The sequence below is a fragment of the Centrocercus urophasianus genome, unplaced genomic scaffold, assembly GCF_019232065.1.
Source record: "Centrocercus urophasianus isolate 14NV4802_14NV808 unplaced genomic scaffold, USGS_Curo_1.0 seq_17, whole genome shotgun sequence".
In the NCBI taxonomy this organism is placed as follows: Eukaryota; Metazoa; Chordata; class Aves; order Galliformes; family Phasianidae; genus Centrocercus; species Centrocercus urophasianus.
The window spans coordinates 28,797,694-28,819,710 of NW_024884722.1; the positions used below are offsets into that span (position 1 = coordinate 28,797,694).

Genomic DNA, 22,017 nt, shown 5'->3' on the forward strand with positions numbered 1-22,017 from the left:
CTCCCTGGGAGTACTGCCCACAGGCCCGGAACCAGGCCCCCCAACACAAGAAGGATGTGGAGCTGATGGACCAGGTCCAGAAGAGGTCCAATGAAGATGCTCAGAGGGCTGGAGCACCTGTCCCATGAGGAAAGGCTGAGGGAGCTGGGCTTGGTTAGCAAATATAATATCAGTGTGCCAAAACAAAATTACTCTCATAATCAGTGAGGAGCTGTACTGGGATAAAAGAGATCTTTGAATTACAGTTCCATATGCAAAGAAGGTATTTTGTATTTCAGGGAGTGAACATACCCAAGTTTCTTGCTACAAGCACAACATTTCCTCCCATGGCATAGTTTTTTCTCTATTTTCCTTACTCAACACAGGTATTTTGCCAGGCAAACACTCTGTTGAGGCCAGAGACAGGTCGGATGCAAAACATAGCCATGTTGTCAATTCATTTCTTGACAGTCATAGTATGTACCAGAGCTGAATTATCCCTCTTGCATTCCCTCCCAGTCTGCTATGCAACAAATGAAGGATTTATCCAGCCAAAAGTTTGACTCTCACCAACGAGATCAGCACCAAGAAACTGAGTACCATCAGTAGTTCCTGACTCCCTGTGTCTTCCTGACAGATGAACTAAACTACAGCTCCAAGAGGCGTTTCAGTAGCTGTGTTTCCATTCAGAGCTCTCTTGTTAATTGGAAAGATCAGTGAAATTTAGGAATATCCTTATTCAACTTTCTTCTCTTTCTTAAAGCCCTCTGTGATTCTTCCATCTGTTTCTGTTAGAAACAGATAATTTGAGTGTTGATTACCAAAGAGAGAGATACAAAAACAAAACATTCAGTATTAAAAGGATCTCTGTAGGACTCAATGTTCTTCAGTTATGAGACTAATCCTATTTTACTCAATTTGTACACAAAAAATAATGCATTATTTCCATTTAAACAAAAGCTATAATAACGTGATGAATATTAAATCACCCTCCAGTGGAACTTACAGATCCAGATTACTTTCCTAATGGGCTCTAACTCCAAATAACCCAAATTGTGAAGCAATTTTTCCTCCACATTTTATTTAATTCTTCACAGTCTAATGATGCATTTGCTTCTAAAATGATTGAAATAGCTCTTAAAATAACTCTCAAAGCAACTGATCTAAGCATTAAGTACACTAGAACATAAACGAAGACTGTACAAAAGGCTTGCCCAGTACAACTGAGGGAACAGCAAGCCTATGCCACTTTTGCACTGCTCTGGGCAAGAAGAAAATCTTGAATTGATGCAGACATTAAAAACAAGCTTCACGGAGGGAAGTAAGAGGGGAGTAAGATGCCTACTTTACAGTCACAAAACCTTAGGCCCAGTACTCCTTGTGGCTCTGCAACTTTTGTACAGCCGAATAAGCACAGTTCTCTTGTTTTACTGGAGTTCCATTAAACTATCACATTGCTGAAATGTTTTGATAAAAGTACTTTAATACATCGATAGTTTAATGCAAAGTCACAAATGAAGCCTATAACCGAGATGACTCCAGAATTGTCCAAGTGTACAACTTGGTGCTCTGTTATGAGCCCAGGTAATTCCAAATGCTTTGAAATCCACACAGCTGAGGGCATCTCCCCACTTTCAGACAATTTCCTGACGAGAGGGTTCATCAGAATGGAAACTTGTGCAGTTTGAATCCAAAGAGTGTTTCACTGACAAGAATACACTGCTTTTCCCCAGCATTTTCATAACTTCATAAATGGACAAGGAAGCTTGTTTGTGTTTACATTCAAACTGCACCCAAAAATCAATCAAAATTTACTTACTCTTTTCTTCATCCCTGACTCTTTCTGGTTTTTTTTTCTTCTTTGGTATTTTTTTTTTTTTTCAGTTAATGAAAATAATCTTCCTTTCCTGCTTCCAGCTACAAAATATACGACAATCTGGCAATCTAGCCATGTGGACTAAGGAAATGGCCCTCAAGTTTGTTTAAATTCATAGGATTGTTACTACTTATTTCATATTCCATAAAGATCACTACAGGGCAGACAATTTACAGTTCTAACTCATCTTTTCAGAAAAAAAATAGATATATTGTGGCTTTGGTTTTAAACTCTTTGATTGCATGGATCTTTCCCGATCTTGAATTTTGAACAAAAGGCTGGCATTAATAATTCTGCTTCCACACACAGACAGTACACATAGACACACACACACAAATGCTGTCGTCTATTTTAAAGGTATATGAATATATTACAAGCATATGAATACTATGCAGGCATGGAAACAGCACACATTTTTTGATGGGCAAACTAAGCAGAAAACCATTTTGACCCTCAGGGCTCCATCAAAATTACCTTCTCTCCCATACTTACCCTCTACAAGGATTTCAGGAAGTTTATGTACATTATAGCCACCAAGATTAATTACTTCTATGAAGGCAATGGCTAACAACATTATCTGCTCTCTGACATACTCAGTCACTAACATTTACTAGCAGAAAAGAAAAAAAAAATCCTTCAGAGTGCATTCATTTGGCTTATCATTTGTCAGAAGAGAAAAGGATTAGCCCTGGTTAAACTGCTAGCCCTGGTCTACCAGGAGATTGCTGAAGAAATCAACGAATGGTGCACCCAAGAAAAACACATAAAACTCAACATCTAAACACAGGAAATTATGAGAAGAAGGAACGGAATTTCTGTCTCAATAAAGAGAGCATGGGTTAGTGATAGGAAGTCATGTCAACTCCTAATTGGGTAAAACAAAGAAGAAATCTTGCCTAATCAGGAGGAAGGTCAAAAATTCGCACCCTAAGAAGCACTAGCAAAGCTTACTATGAGAAACTGGGGAAGTCAGGCAGGAAGCTAAGTGAGTGTTTCCTTGATTCCATATCTGAACTCCTGCATAACTATTTACATATTCACAACACAACTCTTTATCACTTTCCATGAAATCCATACATCTGCCTACATATGTTGATATACTTGCAGACACAGATACACTTTCCATGAAAGACAACCGAGGCTGGGAATTTGCCCACAGAAATTCACTGCAGACTGATGTAATGTGATTCTATTTTCTCAGAATAATAGTGTTATTGCCTGAAGGGCTGCAAAAATCCTCCAGGACAGACTCCATCCTTCTAACATTCCATTTCTGCCTATGCATCTATTGAACAATTTCTAAACGGATGTATGAACATCTGCTGTCGAACAAATGTGAACTTAACAGACTCCCTACTGGAATTAGTTGCTCAGATTCCCTGCTCAAGTACAGCAAATCATCCTTACATTTCTCCTTGTCATTTACACACACCTGAATGAACAGTTTAGCCTTATGCCATGGCTTGAAAAGTCAAGAGATTCAAAATACCATCAGGCAGAGAAAGAATCCCCAAGAAGTTAGGATCCTCTACAAATGACATCTACAATTTTCAAAGATCTCTCTGTTCAAAATTAATTCATTTGCACCCTTCAGTTCAAGGGTGCTGAACTTAGCATTTTCTTTAGACTGAGTGCTGTGTTACGAAACATCTTTCACAGTATAAAGAAAGAAAACAGAATCACCAATAGTCACTGGTTTGGGCAATGCTGAGCAGTGAGACTAGTAGTTAACAAGTTATATGTGGTCAAAAAAAGAGTAAAGAATGCACAGTGAGAGTCTCTAGACTAGACCAATAATTACCTTTAGTCAGACAACCATGCTGAAAAACCAGTGGAAAAATGCTTGTAATAAAGCCTTTCACTTTATTTTTACATGAGCTTCCCCCACTTATACACTTTTGAAGTCTTTGAAGGTACAAACTGATTTTAAATATAACTGTTTGAATTAAGAAGGCAAACCTTCTGTTTTGAAGTTATTAATCCACACATGCTTTTTGTTTTTTTGCAAAAGAACTTGTTTCCTTGCTTTGCAAAGCATATTTTGAAACTATTTGAAGGATTAAAATCATGTCCTTAACTTGCCTTGAATTTAAGTAACAGAATTTACCTGAAACAGTTTAAACTGTCCAAAGATCTGAACGGCTCCTGTTTCTACTGAGCTTCCAGGTAGATTCTGATACAATGCCTTTGCTTCAATCTGAAGAGTAAAGGCTGTGCCATAATTTTAAGATCATTTGTATTTAACATCAACCACTAACCTGAAAGTATTTAGTGAATTACTTTTATGAGAAACAAACTCTGCCCCACTGCTACGTATTCTGCTAGGAATTACAGGAGAGGAAAGAGGAAGGGCCTTGCTTCTGCTATTTGCCCCTGTTAGCACACTACTCACATGCTTTAAAAATCAAAGTACTAAAATTAATTTATAAGTAATAATTTGAAGTGAAATTGACTTGCTTTAATTACATTCAGTGTTATATACTGTGATGCATTATTAAATAAAAAATACCATCAGAAATGACAAAAATCCATGCTTAATTTAAGAAGGCCAATTACTTTAAGTGCTGTTACAGTCAGAAAACTGATTCAAGGATTAATATGGGAACACACAATGTCATTTCTTCAATAGCTTCCAGATCAAATTCAATGTAAAAGCCAAAAGGTCAAGTTTTGTTGTTTTTTTTTTTTCCTCTTTACTCCATGGCATCACAAACTTCCCACTGGAATTGGAGACCTTGGCTGAATGCTTTCTTTCCTAGCATTCTCTGCAGCAGTAATGGCAATTATACATTATATCCTAAGACATGCTCTTTTTCCAAGGAAAGCCTTCATTTTATCCAGGTAGAAGTTGAAGATCTTATGTTTGCCTGGAACCTAGACATGCTGCAGCCCTGCTAGAAGTGAACAATTAGGTGGTGCAGAGCTTGTTTGTAATAAGTGCTTAGAGAACCTTATTCCTTGTATGAAAAGGAGCTTTGGTCCAGTCTGTTCCTCCATTCTTCACTTTATGCAGCATCACCAATGACAGAGGTGTCCAAGGACTCCCATCCCACATCATTACTCATCATAATGAAGTTATGTTCCTCCATGGCTGGCTACTTAAATTCTGTTCTTTTTTACTATTCAAATGTAGCAATGCCAATTCAGCCTTCTCTGCAACAGTTCCAGCTGGCCTGCTCCAACCAGCCAAAAAAAATGGTGTTTTTAACAACATATGCGAACTCGACCATACAACTCATGCAGAAAAAAACAGTACTACTTTCCAGTAGCATCAGATGTGCTGAACTGGCACATTACAGGTGCAGCTGGTCCAGAACTTTAGTGCCATTTTTCCCTGTATTTGCATTAAAGAAGCCAGTGCCTCACATCACAACCAATTTGCAGCATTACAGATAGGGATTGTGTAAAATACACATTTCTCAATTTTCATTACTGTTGTCCATTGCAGATTAAGTACTGCAAGAGTAGTGGCCTGCAGAAAAGCACGTTTACAGCAGACCATCTTGGGATCAATAGCTAGCTGTAAAGCTATTGATAGCATAATTCCTGTAACTTCCAATCAAATGCCCTTGACAGATATGACTCAGAAATAAAAACAGTTACCATGTAACTGCTGTAGGAAAGAAAAAATTCTGGGAGTCACTACACTGAAAACCAAGCTCTTTCTATGTAGCACAATTAATCAGGAAGCTTTCATGCTAATGTGCCATTCATGAACATAATGAGAAAAATACCTTCAGTCTTAAAAAAAAAAAAAGTATAGACATCAAAAATAAGATAAATCAATAAAATCTAGGTTTAAGATTTTTTTTTTTTTGGTTGGTTGGTTGGTTTTTGGCTTCTTTTCTTTCCCTGTAGAAACAGAGCTTCATTGACAGTCTAAAGTTCTTCAATTGTTTCTCTTTTGTACCTTCTACACAATTCTACTCTTAACCAGGCAACACTGTCACTTCTTGAGACCAAAACGTGAACACCTAGTTTCACAAGTCTAATATCATTTCATTAACAAAGTAGAACCATAAAAAATTAACTGTGTTGTTTTACGTTGTGTAATAAGTTTATGAAGGAAAGCAGAGAGGCCTCATAACAAAGTGTTTCCAACACGACGATTACTCCAGCAAAAACAAAGCTATTACTCACGTTCTCTTCAAAAATACGACTTCCTATTCCTCACTGCTTTCATTTTTGCATCTACCTCTCATGATCCTTCTCAAATCCTCCCTCTGAATCTACAGCTCTTCATTTTCCCTAGATGCACACTTTCAACTCATTATTACCCAATCTCGTCTTACCGTGGGAAGCACCCACTGCTTTTAACCTATACTCATTGTAGAGCCTGATATGAAAGTTCTTTATGAAAGTTGCCACACTACCAATTTTTGTGTCAGAAAACGTGATTACTGATGTTTCTACTTCCAGGAGGTCAGTAAAATAACACATTAAACTTCTCAGCAGGCCTTTACACACTGATGTGATATATATGCAGAAGTACAAAAGATACTTCTGTAGACAAAAAGGCAATTCAAGCCATAAGCAAGCTGAAACTTTTGAGGTCAATACAACACAGCTGACTGCTATTGCAAGGTCTTTAACAGGTAGATAGATACAGTTCCACAGTGCACTGTATGACAGTCATTGACAATTCACTTTTCCCCAGAAAATTGAGATCTGATACCATGATTTAGCGTGGCATTTTCATAAAAACCTTTAGAATAACAATGCATTTAATAAGACCAAGTCATTTGAGTTCTTACTGGAACTACTTCCCCTTCAGCATGTGCCATTTAATTTTGTTGCCTAAAAACCTTCCAAACACAGGTTCAGTCACAGTGGGATGGTTTTTCTTTCCATTTCACATTTCAGAGTTTTCTCAAGGCAGCACAGCAAAGAATAGCTGTGGCAGAGAAGAGATTCAGTCTCTCATTCCACTTCCAACAGCTGTACAGCATATCAACAAGAAAGGAGACTTGTCTTATCTATGGCTTATGAAAGTTACTATAGGCCCTCATCATCATCTTCATATCAAGCAGCAGTTTCATCAGCAGAAAGCTCCCACTGTGATCAACAGGAAGTAGATTTCTGTGCCTCTTCTGAAATGACATACAAGCTGTTAATGAGAGAAGTGATAAAACACAGACTGAATCATGAAGATCCACTACCTATGTGAAATCTCTGCTATTCTGTGAACCCTTATTTTTCATTATACAGATATAGGTGAACCATGTGCTATGTATAAACTGCCTTTCTCCCACTCACCAGATCAGTGTATCTTTGAGAAGCAGCAGCTAGTTTTTATCCATTTCTTCACCAAAAAAGTGACAAAATCTAAAGCTTGTTTCACGTAAGGGGAAATTACACAGTTTGAACCCTGCTTCTATCTACTCCACTTAACCATCCTTTTCTTTAAAATTTCTGCATCTTCCCTGTGAAATCTTCCCATCTTTTGTTATAGATTCAAAACCAGAATTACAGGCATGGGAAAGAAGTACATTCTTTCACTGATGTTATGCATACAGATTTCTATCTGCTGTTCCAGTGACAAAAATGTCAAATAAGGAATTTTTATCATAAGTAAAACCATATTAATATATATTTTCAGTGATACAGTGACTACTCTGTATTCTGATCACTAAGACTGTTATTTTCCTTTTATTTACCGGTGCAAAAATTATAGTACAAAACGCATGTCTGTTAAGGGATGAGTAATTCATGAGGTAAATATTTTTCAGCTCTCGCATAACATGGCATTACTATAAAATAAGATTTCCTTAAATTGTGCAGTGTTATTTCATCTTCAGAAACCCTGACACTTTCCACAAGGAGGACACCAAGCGACTGGCTGGTTTTTAGAGATCAGCAGATGGACAAATTAAAAACACTACTCTAAGGACTAGTGTGAATCCCACAGAGCAGGTAGAGAAGGTCTATTTGTTAAACAACAAAAGCCCAATGCTGGAAACTCTCCATAATCACTAACACATGTTGTTCAAGTGACCTCCCTCCTCAGGGCCAGCATTCCATTCCTGCACGTTGAGCAGGGAAGTGCCACTGAAGATGCTTAAGCACAGCTCTGCTGAAGCAAACTAATGAGGGCACTGGGCATGCCCTGAGAGCCAGGTGCTGTTCTTGAGCTCAGCATGCAATTTCCTGGGAAATTCATCCAGTTATTCATCCAGTACTCACCAGCGCCTGCCCAGAGCTGGCAAGACTCAATTGCCAAATGCTTCTTTATTGAAACTCCATCTTATGAAAAAGTCCTTCTGATGAAATTAATATAAAGTGGATATCCCATCCATGATGAATAGCAAAGGAAATAATACATGGACAGCTACAGTATACACAATGCTCTCCACTGATATGAACATACTACCTGTGGTAGTCTTTCATTCCCTTTTATTGTTTGTTTTATGGGTTACAAGTCTATCTGTGATAAGTGGAAAAAGTGAATTGTGAATTTGACATCTGAATTTACAGATTACGAGAATTAAAGACTTCAGGATTTGGAACTGAGATGTTAACCCCTTGCCAAGAGCAAAGAAACAGATGTATTATTGGAAAAAAAGGTAGTATATTTCAGTAACCAGGTTTGCTACCACGGAAAATAGGTGACAGCAGTTTCTACACAGGATATCTGTGGTTTCACCAAGTCCAGAATTCTCTGGGGATGTAACTGCCTTCCCCTTTGAAGGTTTCTGAGTATAGCAGCCTAGTTTCTTTCAGGCTTGCAAAGCAAAAGCTACAGATTAGAAGGGACAAAAGAACAGCAACTATGAAAATGATGCTTAAGGCATCCTTCTAAAAGCCCTTTTTTATTGAAAATTACCATTAGAATAATTTTAATTTCAAGCTTAATCCTCTGCTATATAGCAACATGGTCATCACTACTGGGATGTACTTACAGTGCTGGTTTTGTTTCCAGTGTTCACTGGTCAAAGATTGCATAGGACAGTAGATCAACAAAAGTTGAATAAGCAGTTAATTACAAAAGTCAACCTCTTGTGCAGCTTTCTTTTCTTGTTGTTTTTAAACCATGAGTGGCCCAAATTAATAAATATCTCATTGATTCATCCATGAAAAAGCTCCATTACATAGTAATAATGCAAATAAGAGCTATACTGCAATTGCTGAAGACTGTAAAAAATCTAAACTATACACAGAGATGCACATAAGATTATCTTTCCAACAGCAATCTAACCTCAATTTCCTTTTTTTTATATTCTTTTCATACTAAGTCACCACACCAAAAATCACACACATCACAATGTAAACACAAAGTATTTGCAGGGTTTTAAAACGCTGAATAGAAAATTTATTGTCCCCATTACAGATGCCATGTCCTAAGATGAGAGTACTGAAAATACTCTAAGTTGATCATATGGAACAATGTTCCTACCAGTTTGAGCAGGGTAAAATAAAAATAAAAAACTAGGCACATACTTCTCTTCACTCAAAGCTTGGCACAAACTGAGTTTTATATTTTTTCTTATTGCTTCTTTGCACCCATCAAAGGGTATTAAATTTCCTTGTGCAGAGACTTCTTTTTGCTATGTTTCAGCACAAAGTAAAATTTTTGCTGAAGAAGGTGCATCAGACACAGTGAAAATGCTAACTCTAACTTTTGGGTTAATTCCAGGAAACATAACACTGTGAAAATTACTCCAAACATAGAAAAGAGGAAGCATGTGTGAAAAAAATATGGCAATAGTTATTTTGAAAATTATTTCTTAAATGAATAGTACTCTGCTTTGACAGAAAGTGTTTTCAGGGAATGGGTAGAGGCCATGTTGAACTTCCCTACACAGCTATATGACCCTTGCCAATCAATGACAATGCTTTATTAATATTTTACTTCAGAAGTGTGAGATAATTCAAACTTTGGCTTTCTTTGTAGCTGTTGCTAAGCAACTTCACTGCTTGTCTGAGAATTAGTTTTCACTGCAATCTTTCCTTCAAACCAAAGACTTGTGTCACTTAAAACACTTTCCCTTCGCCAGCGAGGGGCCCAGCAAGTTCTATCCCCCCAACACTTATATTTCCTTTTCCTTGTTAAATTTAGCAGCGTCTGAAATTCTGTTTCACTCACCGTAATCGCTGTCATAAAAGACGATGAATTTCTGCCACCGCAGCTCAGTGACCAATTTCAGCATAACATCATTGAGGCGGACGGGCGGCCGGGCAGCCAGTGTGTACTCCTCCTCCTCCAGGCTAGGGTTCAGGTGGCAGGCGGTGCGTGGGGAGCCTCCCGTGTTGCGCTGCACAAAGAGATGTGGGATGTGCATGGCATCTGTCAGGGACTGCAGGGCGTTGGCCGAGGCGCAACCTGTGGATGTCACCAAGGCTAAGATCCCCAGGGTCATCAGGTCGCAGGCTGCAGAAGACAAAACATAAAGGTGGGTTAGAGCAGGCTCTGAAATTCCTTTGACTGACTTGCACACCAGGAAGGGGACATGACAGGCTTTGCCCTTGCCATTAAGACAGAGTGGAAGAGATTTCTGTTACAGTATCAGCTGAAGCCTTTCAGAGATCATCCTGTATCTTTACAGTAGGTGACTTCAGTCTGTACAGATAAGATTAAGTTGGGGACAGATAACATTACTGCTGCCATTTCTTCATACCAAAGCCAATATAAATGGAGATGTGGCCCTTACTGCAGGGCAGAGGCAGGAACCAAACTCCAGATCCTCACAACTCACTTCACTGCTTTCCCCTCTATGCTGCACGCGCTGTGAGTGGCCTTTGGATAACAAAGAGTAATTTTTGTTTCAAGGATTTGTTTTAAACAACAGAGTTTCAAAAGATTTTTAAATTGACGAAGAAACATTCACTGAGTACCTCTCAGAGCAACAACAGAAGTGCTCATTAGAAGGAAGGCAATTCAGGAATGACTAAACAATCATTAGTAACACTGTAGTTCCCTTTAGAAAAATCAGGGAAAGCATGTGCCACTGAAAAACAGATACAGATATTTGAGCCCGTTCACTTCCAAGAATGAAGCAAAACCAAGCTCAAAGCACAGCCTGGCAGGATGGGCAATGCCAGCAGCAGTGCCCTGCCGCCTGGGCCTACTCACACCTGGCTTGCTTTTCCTCAGGGTGAGCCTGACTTCAGCTGGGGCTGCAAAAGGCTTTCACCACAGCCCTCAGCTACAGCTCAGCAGCTACTCTGTCAGTGCTGTGGTACAGCATATCCCAGGAGCTCTCAGCAGCCACAAGCCTTCACGCAGGAGCCCAGTGCTTCTCACCACGTTCCTCCCTTGAAGAGGGCTGGGGATTCACCTCTCGGGGGGAACAGACTGAGCACAAATAGGAAAATGAACACAGGGTACTGGAAGGATTCTTTTGTCCTCCCTTTTCTAACGTTTTCATTTATATGTCCATGTTCAGAGGTCAAAAAGCCAAGGGAGAGGGAGAGTTTATGAATAATTAATAACAATTAGCTGTTAATTATCAATTAATATAGATTTTTATGAAGTCATGGTATTTGAATACATAAAACTGTGCCTAATTCAACCAATGCATCATTTCACCAAATACCTTCTTAGAGCAGACAGAAAACAAATTTATTTCACATTGATATGAGATAATTGAGAAAAACATTTTATCTTCTCTATAAACAGTGTTCAACATGTATTCTAATACAACAGAGAAAAATGAAATGCTTTCAAAATTATTTTCTTGATGATCTTTACAATAAACACGTCAGCTGCATTATCTAAATTTACTCTGTTAATTATAGTTATATGAATTTGTACTTTGCTTTTCCTGAGAGCTGACCTGGTTTAGCAACAGGGAGGCATTACATTTGCCAAATGGGAGATCCAGGTTTGGGAACAGATTTGATTTCCCAGGCTCCTTGCCAGAGAAAACTGAACATGTCATACAGGTAATTTATTTAGTCACAGCAGGGGAGGGAACAAGAAACAGAGAAGTGAGAACAGAGGGAGAGAAGCGCAGAGCTGAGCTACGGACCCCTGTGGAGAGCACCAGCCACTGAGCTTTGCTGCACTAAGGGTGAGAAAAGCAAAGCCCCACAAATCTACGGAAGGAACAGTTTACTTGCAAACAACACAGAAGAAGAGAAGAAATAAAGCCCTTTCTTGCAAGAGACTGCATTCAGAGAGTCACTTATTCATGGAATATAGAACCCATCATCAGTTGCATTACAAGAGAGATCTTCATTCCGAAGGTGGCAGTAATCAAAAGCCGCTCACTTACCAGCAGCAAAAAGACCTGTGGTACAACAGACCACAGCAAATGGTCCCCCACTTCTCTTGGCACAGACCAGAGCTCAACTATCTCAGCAAAGACTGCTTTGGTTGAGGAACTGTCACAGTGTTCTGCAGTTTGTGCCAATGGGTTAAAATGAAGAATCAGCCAATCAGCTTTTACATTGTGATATTTTGTCAATTGATTGTTTTCTGCCTGAAAGCATATGCTACACAGTAAGTGTTTTTTCCTCTTGCCTTTCTGTTTTCAGATAGTACTGCCAGCAATAAAAATTGGAATGACTAAGGAAAAAAGGTTTCATATTTTCTGAATCATTTTCTTTAGTCAAATTACAGAATGTGAAACCGAACATGCCATCACTTCAATAGAAGACTTGCATTATATAAAAATACGATGGATTCCAAGAAGTTTAACTTCCACAGTCTTCACTGAAGCTAAGAATAGGCCCTTAGCACATTTAGAAGAAAACTACTTTCTACATGAGTAGCACAGTGGGCAACAACTACAGAAGTATAATAGACTCTAATTCATTAACTCATTAACTCTCAAGACATCTTGCAATTGCTTAGCAATAGGACGTTCAAGGATTACATGATCTCAGAAGAAAACTGCTGATTTCTCATGTCATTCTGTGGCAAGAGAAAAGACGTGTAATTTTATTTTACCTCATACTAGCTATTGATATAGGTTTGTTTAGCAATAGGGATTCCTACATTAGATTGCGAATCAATTTACTACATCAGCAAGAGAAATCATTAAGCGATAGCTCTAAAACTTTCCGTTTCAACTTTAGTGTGTGAATAGTCTTGTTTTCCTCAATAATTTTGCACTGCGGACATAATGGAACACTTTCATCTTTTGCCTCAATGATTTTGCCTCACAAGAAGCACCGGTGTCACCATAGAATACCTTAATCTTTTGCCTCAAAAGGCACAAGGACATTTTCTTTAGATTCCACATACACTGTTTTAAAAAGTTGCACACTATGGCCTAATGAGCAGCGGAAGTTTTCCAAAGGCCTCAGTGATAAAACTGATAGTGAAAAATGTGGAAGTAGGTGGGCACTTGACCACCCCAGACAGCACTGAGCAAGCCCAAAGAGACATTAGCATATATTTATGAGTCCTTGGAAAGGAATGGATATGTATGCCAATGCACTGCATATACATGTCTTAATAAAACGTACAGTGTGAACTCTCAGACAGTGCACTTCCTTGTCAAGTCACTGGTATGCACTGCAAGGAATAAAACAATGCTGCTTTCTAACAGCACACTGTAGATAGAGGGTTTTCTTCCCGGGTTTTGGATGACACTACAGATTCTGAGCAACCATTCAGCATCACTCAGCATGTGACTGAGTAGATCTATAGTTACGTACCTCGGCTATCATTTCACAAGTACCTCAATGGGACTTCAACTTCTTGTACATAAATTGCACAAATCCCATCTTTATTTCCTTAAAGCTGAACAGAAGTTTGAAGCACTGTGGTTCACACAAGTTTATTAGCATAAGGGAGAGAGGAATCCAAATGCACTGACTTTTTGGTCATTTTTTTTATTACTAGAGATGTACCACACTTTCATCTAGCAAAGATACTTTCATATTTATCTACCCTGAAGTTAATATTCTGAAGTTTCAAGAAATAAAGAAATAATGACTTTTAATTTGAGTTTGACAGATAAAAGAGACAGTGTTTTGGCAAACTTGTCTGCAGATTGCAGTGCTATATGAATAGCAATAGTTATTAGTTTCCTGTATTGAATGCCTTCATCACTGTCAGGATGCAATTTAAGAGGATACCACCATCCCAGAAACCATGCTGTAAGAAATATACATGGTAACCTGGTGAAAACATGATCACTACACTTAAAAGAATAAATCTGCATTTAAACCATTTGAGTTGATTAAACTATTTAGTGGCGCTATTGGTCAATGTTCTAACAGTATATAATCTCTCAAGCTTATACTTGATTTGTTTCCTAAATTATTAATTAATACAGTTTTTAATCATCTCAGTGAAGTATCTCTCCTAACCTGTTCTTTTGAAGCCCACTTTCATAAACTCCTTTTTTCACACCTGCTTGACATTTTTTGTCTCAAATTGTTATTTCTATTACTGAGGAATGGATGAATTCTTTATCTACTAGATTGTTGTTTATTAACATCTGCCTTCTTTGGAGTCAGCATCCTTTTTCCAGATTTTGTCAGATGTTATCTTTGTCATGATACTGGCAGAAGTAACGGGTTGATATTTTTGGGGTTGATATTTTTTTACACCCATTTCTCTAATTTGACTCTAATATCATAGTGATATATAGTAATTTTTTCCTCATTTGTTGAGTGCATCTCTAACTCTAAATATATTCCATTAAGATCACAAGTGAGACTGGAAGAGCAGCTATGATTTTTCATACTGCATCTTATCCCCACCGCCCTTTTCAACATGTGGAATTCTTCATGGCATATGAGATAACGCCATAATTCTGATTTGCTACAACTACATTTAAGATTTTACTGTTCTACCACTGATTCCTCTATCACCATCCTATCTCTGAAGACATATGAACAAACTGTAAAGTTTGGCATCAGCTTTATAAGGGTATTTGCATTAAGGGCTTTAGGTCAAATCCCCCTGTAATTGAATCCCTCTTTCACTCTGCATGGAATCAAAATGCTTCAAGAGAAACCGCTATCCTGCTCCTGGTGACATGACAGTATGGTTATCTTTCAGTCCCCTTTTCCTTTGTTTCCACAGTTATCAACAGTCCAGCTGCCACTGATTTCTGTTCTACTAAGACATCCTCCTGCTGACATTCACACTGCCTCTTCCAGCTTCTACGCCCTGACATCTTTCACTTCTGTGTATCACTGGAGCAGGTCCTGACCACTTTGGACACCATTAGATAAATACTCCCTTATTTTTTTTCCTTAAATTATTCTCATCTTTTCCAGTTTGACTAGCCCTTAAGAGCTCATTACTGCACAGCAAATGGAGTATAATTCTAACCAAACAACTACTTGTGTTTTAAACAATTTCACTGTTTGAAAACCGAGACGTTACTGCTTTTTTTTTTTTTTTTTTTTTTTTTTTGCTTAGAAAGATCCTCAAACAAAGGATGAGAACATCAATCAGACACAGGACATAGCAAAGGAATGGAAATCCAGTCATGCTGCAAACACCTGGTATTTTTGGTGGAGTACTCTGCCATGAAATGATTAACAAAGTTGGCACTTAAGTGTTTTTAATTAAGTTTCAAAGCTACCATCCTGCTGAGATGAAGGACTTTACATTTCCCTTAGTACTATCGTCTCTGTCACCCTGGATGTGAAAAGTCATTTTTCTTGTAGTTTATCTTTGAAAACCAGAAGGAATAAAAATAATTTTATTAATAAAAGCATCAAATTCAAGGGAACATATGAAATTCTGGGAAAAGTATATTTTGGGATACTAAGTCCTAGTATTTCATGGGATTATTATCAATTTATGTAATTTATTCTGCTGCAAATCTAACCAAGTAGCCCAGCTAGCGAAATATCACGTGTCACACATAATTAGCTGTTGTATTACTTGTGCATGGAAAATTTAATCACCAATTTGATTCATTAGTCAACGTATAAACAAACAGATGCACTTAAAGTTTTGAGTAAAACACTGGTATAGTGAAGAATCGGGAGATAAAAATACATCAGATCAGGAAGGCGATAAGCTGTATCTTTAATCAAGACGTTAAGTGTGCAGGAAACTCATTCATGGAGGTATTTTTAACTTAAATGGAAAAGGTCTTTCTGGGAGCACTGAGATGAGATAAAAAGGATGACAGTAGGAGGAAAAAGACTGCAGCCCTCCCAGCAGGTGTTTAAAACAAGACAGATGATGACAGTTTCTTCACACACACAAAAAAAATAACAACACTAAACAGGGAAGCATTTTCATGCATATATAAACAAAAAAACCAAACTGATTCTGAAGTAGTGCATGAGGAACTTCTACAGTCCAGAGCAAAAATCTACAGCAAACGCAGTCCCGCAGGAAAGAGGCAAGACTATTAACTAACTACATTTTAATTCTCTTCAAGCCTTAACAGGTATTTAAGATTTAAATGCCTTTGTGCAAATTCACTCAATCAGGCACACAAAATCATAGAATAACCTTATTAATACCACTAAAGATGCTTCTATTGAATGTGTTGATCTACAAAAAAAAAGATTAACTCATACTACTGATGAATTGAGGACAATATCAAAATCAGCTATGTAAGCACTCAATCTGACGACTCACTAAATTGGGTTTCCAAAGGAATGTGTTCTTCCTTAATTCATGTTTGATGGTGTCTGGTTACTCTTCAGCTTCTTTCATTAATTGAGAAAGGCAATTTATAATAAATTTAAATTATTAGCACTTAACGCATGCCATTTTATGCAATTCCTCTTTCTTTGGATACTCAGCAGTAAGAATCTATTTCTTTCTCTCATTTTTTACGGGCTTTTGCTTCTCTGTACGTTCTACATTTACAGTATACCTCCCCCTTTTCAAATAACTAAGATTTTATTCTAAAAACCCACATGAAGCTATAGTTACTTGTCACAACAGAATAACTGTTAAAAGAGAGAACAATGTAACAAATGTCAGAAGTAAAAATATTTTATGTAGCACTTTTATTACTGTATCTCTTCACATGCAGTGAAGTTGAACATTACTCACTCCACCACCTTCTACAGATCTTCAATTCAAACAAAATGCACCTTAAAACAAGAAAGCAAATTTAAAATTACTCATGGTTTAACCAAACCAACCAAAACTCCTAATTAGCCCAAATTAGTCCGTGGGGCTTTGGATACAGCATTTTAAGAAAAATAAACCTTTCCTCTCATTCATTTAAGCAGCTGTTCTTCTATATTTGAGACAAGTACCCAGGCACTCCCGACATGATTATATTGGAAGCTACAGAAAAGTCTAACGTAGCCTCATCAAAGATCCTGATGTAAATCATGTTCCTGATGAAAATCATGTTGGTCAGATAGACAAGCTTGCTAGACTTCACAAAAACTTGACACAGATACTAAAAATAAATGAACTATATACTCAACACAGAAGTAGAGCAAACTCTTATTTTTGCCCCCTCCAAATCCATGCTGTCAGAGCCCAGCATCAAGCAAACATCCTTTCAGCATTCTTTTCTTAAAGCTGATTGAGAAGAGTTTACAGGAATTCAGTACATGGTTCTCTCCATCTCCAAGCAGCCAAGCACATTTTCTCCTGCGAGCTCACAATCTCAGGAACAGCTCCAAAACCTGACATGCCACACTGCCAAAGCTTCCCCAGACAAGACACTGAAACTTTCTCAAGTGCAAATATATGTGATGTAATGTTCTTCACAAGGGATTGACAACAGCAATAAAACCGGGCACCATAGTCCAAAATCATGGACTTGCATGGGCTTACTGAAGCAAAAAGATGTATTTTGTGAAACTGAACCTATAGTATCATCATTAGCGTCTGTGTGTGGACGAGACGCCAACAGAGAGGAACAGGCAGCCACTAACCCCAGTGCAGATGGGAAAAGATCACTGACAAAGTCTTGTAAGCTCATATCTTTGCCTTCAATGAAACTACAGAGAAAATAGTATCTACCAGCACTGAAATTTTCATTGTGAGACCTCCATTTTTTTGCTACTTACTCTCCTAATAACTACCAACTAAAACAATTCCATTAGATAACACACTGAAGAAAAGAAAAATTACCACTTAACCTGTTTCTGATTTTTTTTTCTCCAAGATGAGAAATTTAGGTGTTTTTCATAGCAACTGAATCTTAGCAACAAGAATGGTAAGTCAGTTGAAGAATATATATATATATATATATTTTCCTCTTAGAACAATCTATTATAAATTGCATGGGTATATCCAGCCCTATAGCTGAATACTTAGGTTTCAACTTCAGGAAAAATTCTCAGCAGGCCAACTCACATCACTACGTGATCAAAAAACCCAGACATGCATCACTGCTTACATTCTCTAAGATAATGCTGATTATTTCAGAAGGCCAGCAGCTATAAGGAAAGGATCAAGAAAAACAGTACACGTATACATTTCTGTGCATGCTAAGTGCACATGTAGTCAGCATATCAAAGTATCTCCAATAAAGCAATAAATAAAAACCACATCTAAGCAGTAAAGGAAAGCAAGAGATTTAGACATGTTTACAAAAAAAAATTCAGAAATAGTGTTATTTGATAGCTGCTCTGTTTTATTGAAATTCAAGCATTCCGCGGAGTAAACAAAAGAAAGCATGAAGGGAAGAAAAAAGAGTTTATATACATATTGCTTCTCCAACTTCCAACCCAGCCACCCCACTCCCCCAAAGCAAGAACTGCTTGCTGCTCGTCACAGAACCAAAAGGAACGTTGGCAGTACAACCTTACTCATGCTACTTTGGCAATAGGGGAAGCAATATTTTAAAAAAGCTTGCCTACAACTATACGCTTTACTGATACGCTGCAGGCCCATTCTTAGAATCACAGAATGGCCTCGGTTGATCATCTGGTTTCAACCCCCCTGCTATGTGCAGGGTCGCCAACCAGCAGACCAGGCTGCCCAGAGCCACATCCAGCCTGGCCTTGAATGCCTCCAGGGATGGGGCATCCACAGCCTCCTTGGGCAACCTGTTCCAGTGCTTCACCACCTTCTGTGTGAAAAACTTCCTCCTCATATCTAACTTAAACCTCTCCTGTCTCAGTTTAAAACCATTCCCCCTTGTCCCATCCTATTTTGAGAGATCAAATGTGATTTCTTTGGAAAAGATCCTTAGGATGTGGCTCAAGCAATCGCAAGCAGCTACTCTGCATTAACCAGGCAATGCCATCAGCATATATAAGCCACTAGAGCTCCCTGACATTACCAGGACTGTCCTTTACCTCTAAATATCAGTAATGCCTTGTTTCCTCTTTTATCTCCGTGTTTCAGCGTTTTCAGTAAACAGTTATTGCTGGCTTGTACATACATGGAAAGATCACCCACTATCGGCATGACAGCTGAAAAATGCTTTTGTTTTATTGGAAGTATTTACTCACAAAATTGCGTAATTCCTTTCCCTCAAATGCACACTGACTGCAGCAATTGGAGGCTTAAAGTAATTTCCCTGGAAAAGCAAACCAAACCAATTTCAAAGCACAACACCATTTTTTGGTGTCACTATCAGCCTGATAAAACACTAGCTGCCATCCACGAGAAGTTAACAAGGGGAGGGCAGGAAGAGGAGTTATCTAGACCAGCCCCCTGTTGGCTTTTACGCAGTTAAAAATAAGATTCAAAGTGGTGAACAACATGCCATGAAGAAGAAATACAGTTACCAGAACTAAAGTTGTGGTTTTCATTTAGCTTATGGCAGCATGTTAATAGCTCTCTTCAGTCTTTAATAATCTAGAATAAAACATGAAAGTCCCTTCATAACAAGTACAGAAGTAAAGCTGGTCTATGGGCAAAGCAGCTCAGCTTGCATACAACTGAGTGATGCCACCAAGTGGTGAACAAATGCACCAGTTGTTTTCCAAATTTTTTTGTTTGTTTGTTTAATCTTCACTGAAAACATGACTTTGTGTGCAGAACAGATGCCAGCATGAAGTCAGAACAGGGCATATGTTACTGCTAAAAGTGCACTGAGAGTACATAGTGAAAGATAATTGATGGCTTTGTTTTACAAAAGACAGATCTGATACTGCTCTCTGGCTCCTCCAAAGAAGGTAAGAATCTCAGAGTAAAGCAGCTTTATAGCCAATAATCTACTTTATAGCTGAATTTTGCTTGCCTTTGCACTCGAGTGGATTTGGAAGACTGAGCCAGTAAAGATTGCATCATGTAAAAAAAAAAAAATTTTTTTTTTTTTTTTTTTAGACAGCAATTTAGAAGTACGAGTCAAGACATGAATCACCCATTTAAATATTTTGTAGATTTTATTAAATTTTACTAAAAAAAAAAAAATCAACTGAGCGGTACCAGATACAAAGTCTCCAAAATAAGGTGGCCCTGCACTCTCCTCAAAAAAATGTAATTCCATTAGTAATGTTTTTCTCCCAGAATTGCAGCTTAACATGAAGTTTGAAATTGAATAAGCATTTCTGGAAATTTTAAATGGAGCATGGTTTTACAGAGCTGCACATTAGTCACAATGGCATCAATACTATTCTAAATCACCAGGTCGAACTGAGCAGCTTTGACTCCTTTTTTCTATCCTTCTACATTAGTTCAAGGTAGAATTAACTGCAAACCGTCTCAGTTATTTGAGGGGGGCATACAACTGTGTTTTTTTCCTGAATAGCGCAGATTTGACTTCCACTCCCCCTGCAAGTTCTTCAATAACTGTTTTCTTTTGCCTTTCGGCACAGACTAAACTCCATTTTCTCACCCTCTGCTTCTTTCACCTGCTTCTCATTACAGATCATAACGCTATACAAGTATTTTTTCCCACCTTCATTAGCATTCAGCAGGGATGCCCGCCTCTGCTGCCTCCTTAGGGGCTGTTCTGCATGTACACGCCGAGTATTATTTTAACGTCAGCGTGGCTCAGGCTCAGTTCCGGCATGCACAAAAGGAAAACACTCCACTGCCGTTTAGAAAAAGCAGCCAAACGTGGCGGTTTCAGACAAGCTGATAAAACCTCTGAGTTCCTGGTAGTGAGAAACTCATTTGGATTCTGAGCAGTATTGACAAGCAAAGGAACATGTTAGCCCTGCTTGCCCGTCTAATTAGCAGCAAATGATACATATGCACAAAAAGTGCTGAGAAAAACTTCGATTTTCTTTTTTTTTTTTTTTTTTTTTTTTTTGCATTCTCCCTCCCATTAAATTGTTCTTCTTTGTATCCTGCCTTATACTGAAAGCAGCAGGGGAAGGCACACCAGTCTGAGCATCGCAACATTACTCCCAAGCAAACTGTAAAACATTTCTCCATCCCCTCGTTGCCCTGGCACACTGTGCACGTGCTGCTCAATGCATGCTCCTATTCCCTGAGACAATTCCAAGCAAAACAAAACAGTGACGTGTGATCCCATCTCCATAACCCATTTGGCATCATGCTTCAGGAAAACGCCTACATCAAACTACTGCAAACATCACAAGGCAGCATTTCACTTCCTTTGACATAAACTTTACGTAGAGACTCAAAATTAAGCATCTAGGCATGTACAATACTATCAGAGCTGCTGTGCTATGAGAGAAAGTACGTGTCACAAGTCAGTAAATTCAGAAAAGCTACAGTCACTTCCACACACAGCCAAGCAGGCTCCTTACACCACAGGGCAGCCCAAGGAATCCATGCTCTGAAAATGTATCCTTATCATCCTGTTTCTGATGTTTTTCCCCCAGACAGGTGTTAGGTCTACCAGCAAAATGACAGGGCCATTACATAAGCCATAGAGACACCAGGAAGCAATTTGTGTAGCTGGGGAAGCGTACTCATAGTGAGGGAGCCAAGTGCAGCAAACAACATATATTTATTTGTGCCAACTGCTAAAAGACTTGTAGTGTTTATAGGTCTAGCTGTGAGTCAGTACTTATTTATAGCATATATTTATTGACAGAATTTAGTAGTTGATTTATTGAGAAATCTCTGCAATATACCAAATCCTTACAATTGCATCCAAAGATTATGCAAATTTTCCAAGCCTAGCAACAGTCTAAAGCTATTATTTCAGTATATAAAGTCAACTTTAAAAGGAACACTTTTTTCTTTCCTTATCCATGAAACACATAATGAATGGCAAAATCATTTTTGCTCGATATTCAGAAAAAGATCCACTCCTCACTCAGCATCAGTATTTCCTACATAGAGAAAACAAAACAGAAACAAACAGAATAAAAACCACTTTGCCACTTTCAAATCCCTATGGACATCCAGAACTACAAAACGGGTGGCAATCCAGTTTGCCTTTTAGTAGTTG

General features: G+C 38.3%; 1 protein-coding gene across 2 annotated transcripts in view; it reads right to left on the minus strand.

The window, feature by feature from the left end:
• The window catches only part of GRID1 (glutamate ionotropic receptor delta type subunit 1), a 509,969-nt gene that overhangs the window by 289,506 nt on the left and 198,446 nt on the right, over positions 1-22,017 (minus strand). For both annotated transcript variants that reach the window (XM_042818876.1, XM_042818875.1), the window contains exon 3: positions 9,939-10,223. In XM_042818876.1, the coding sequence (XP_042674810.1) occupies positions 9,939-10,223 (285 nt within the window). The remainder of the gene's footprint in view (positions 1-9,938; positions 10,224-22,017) is intronic.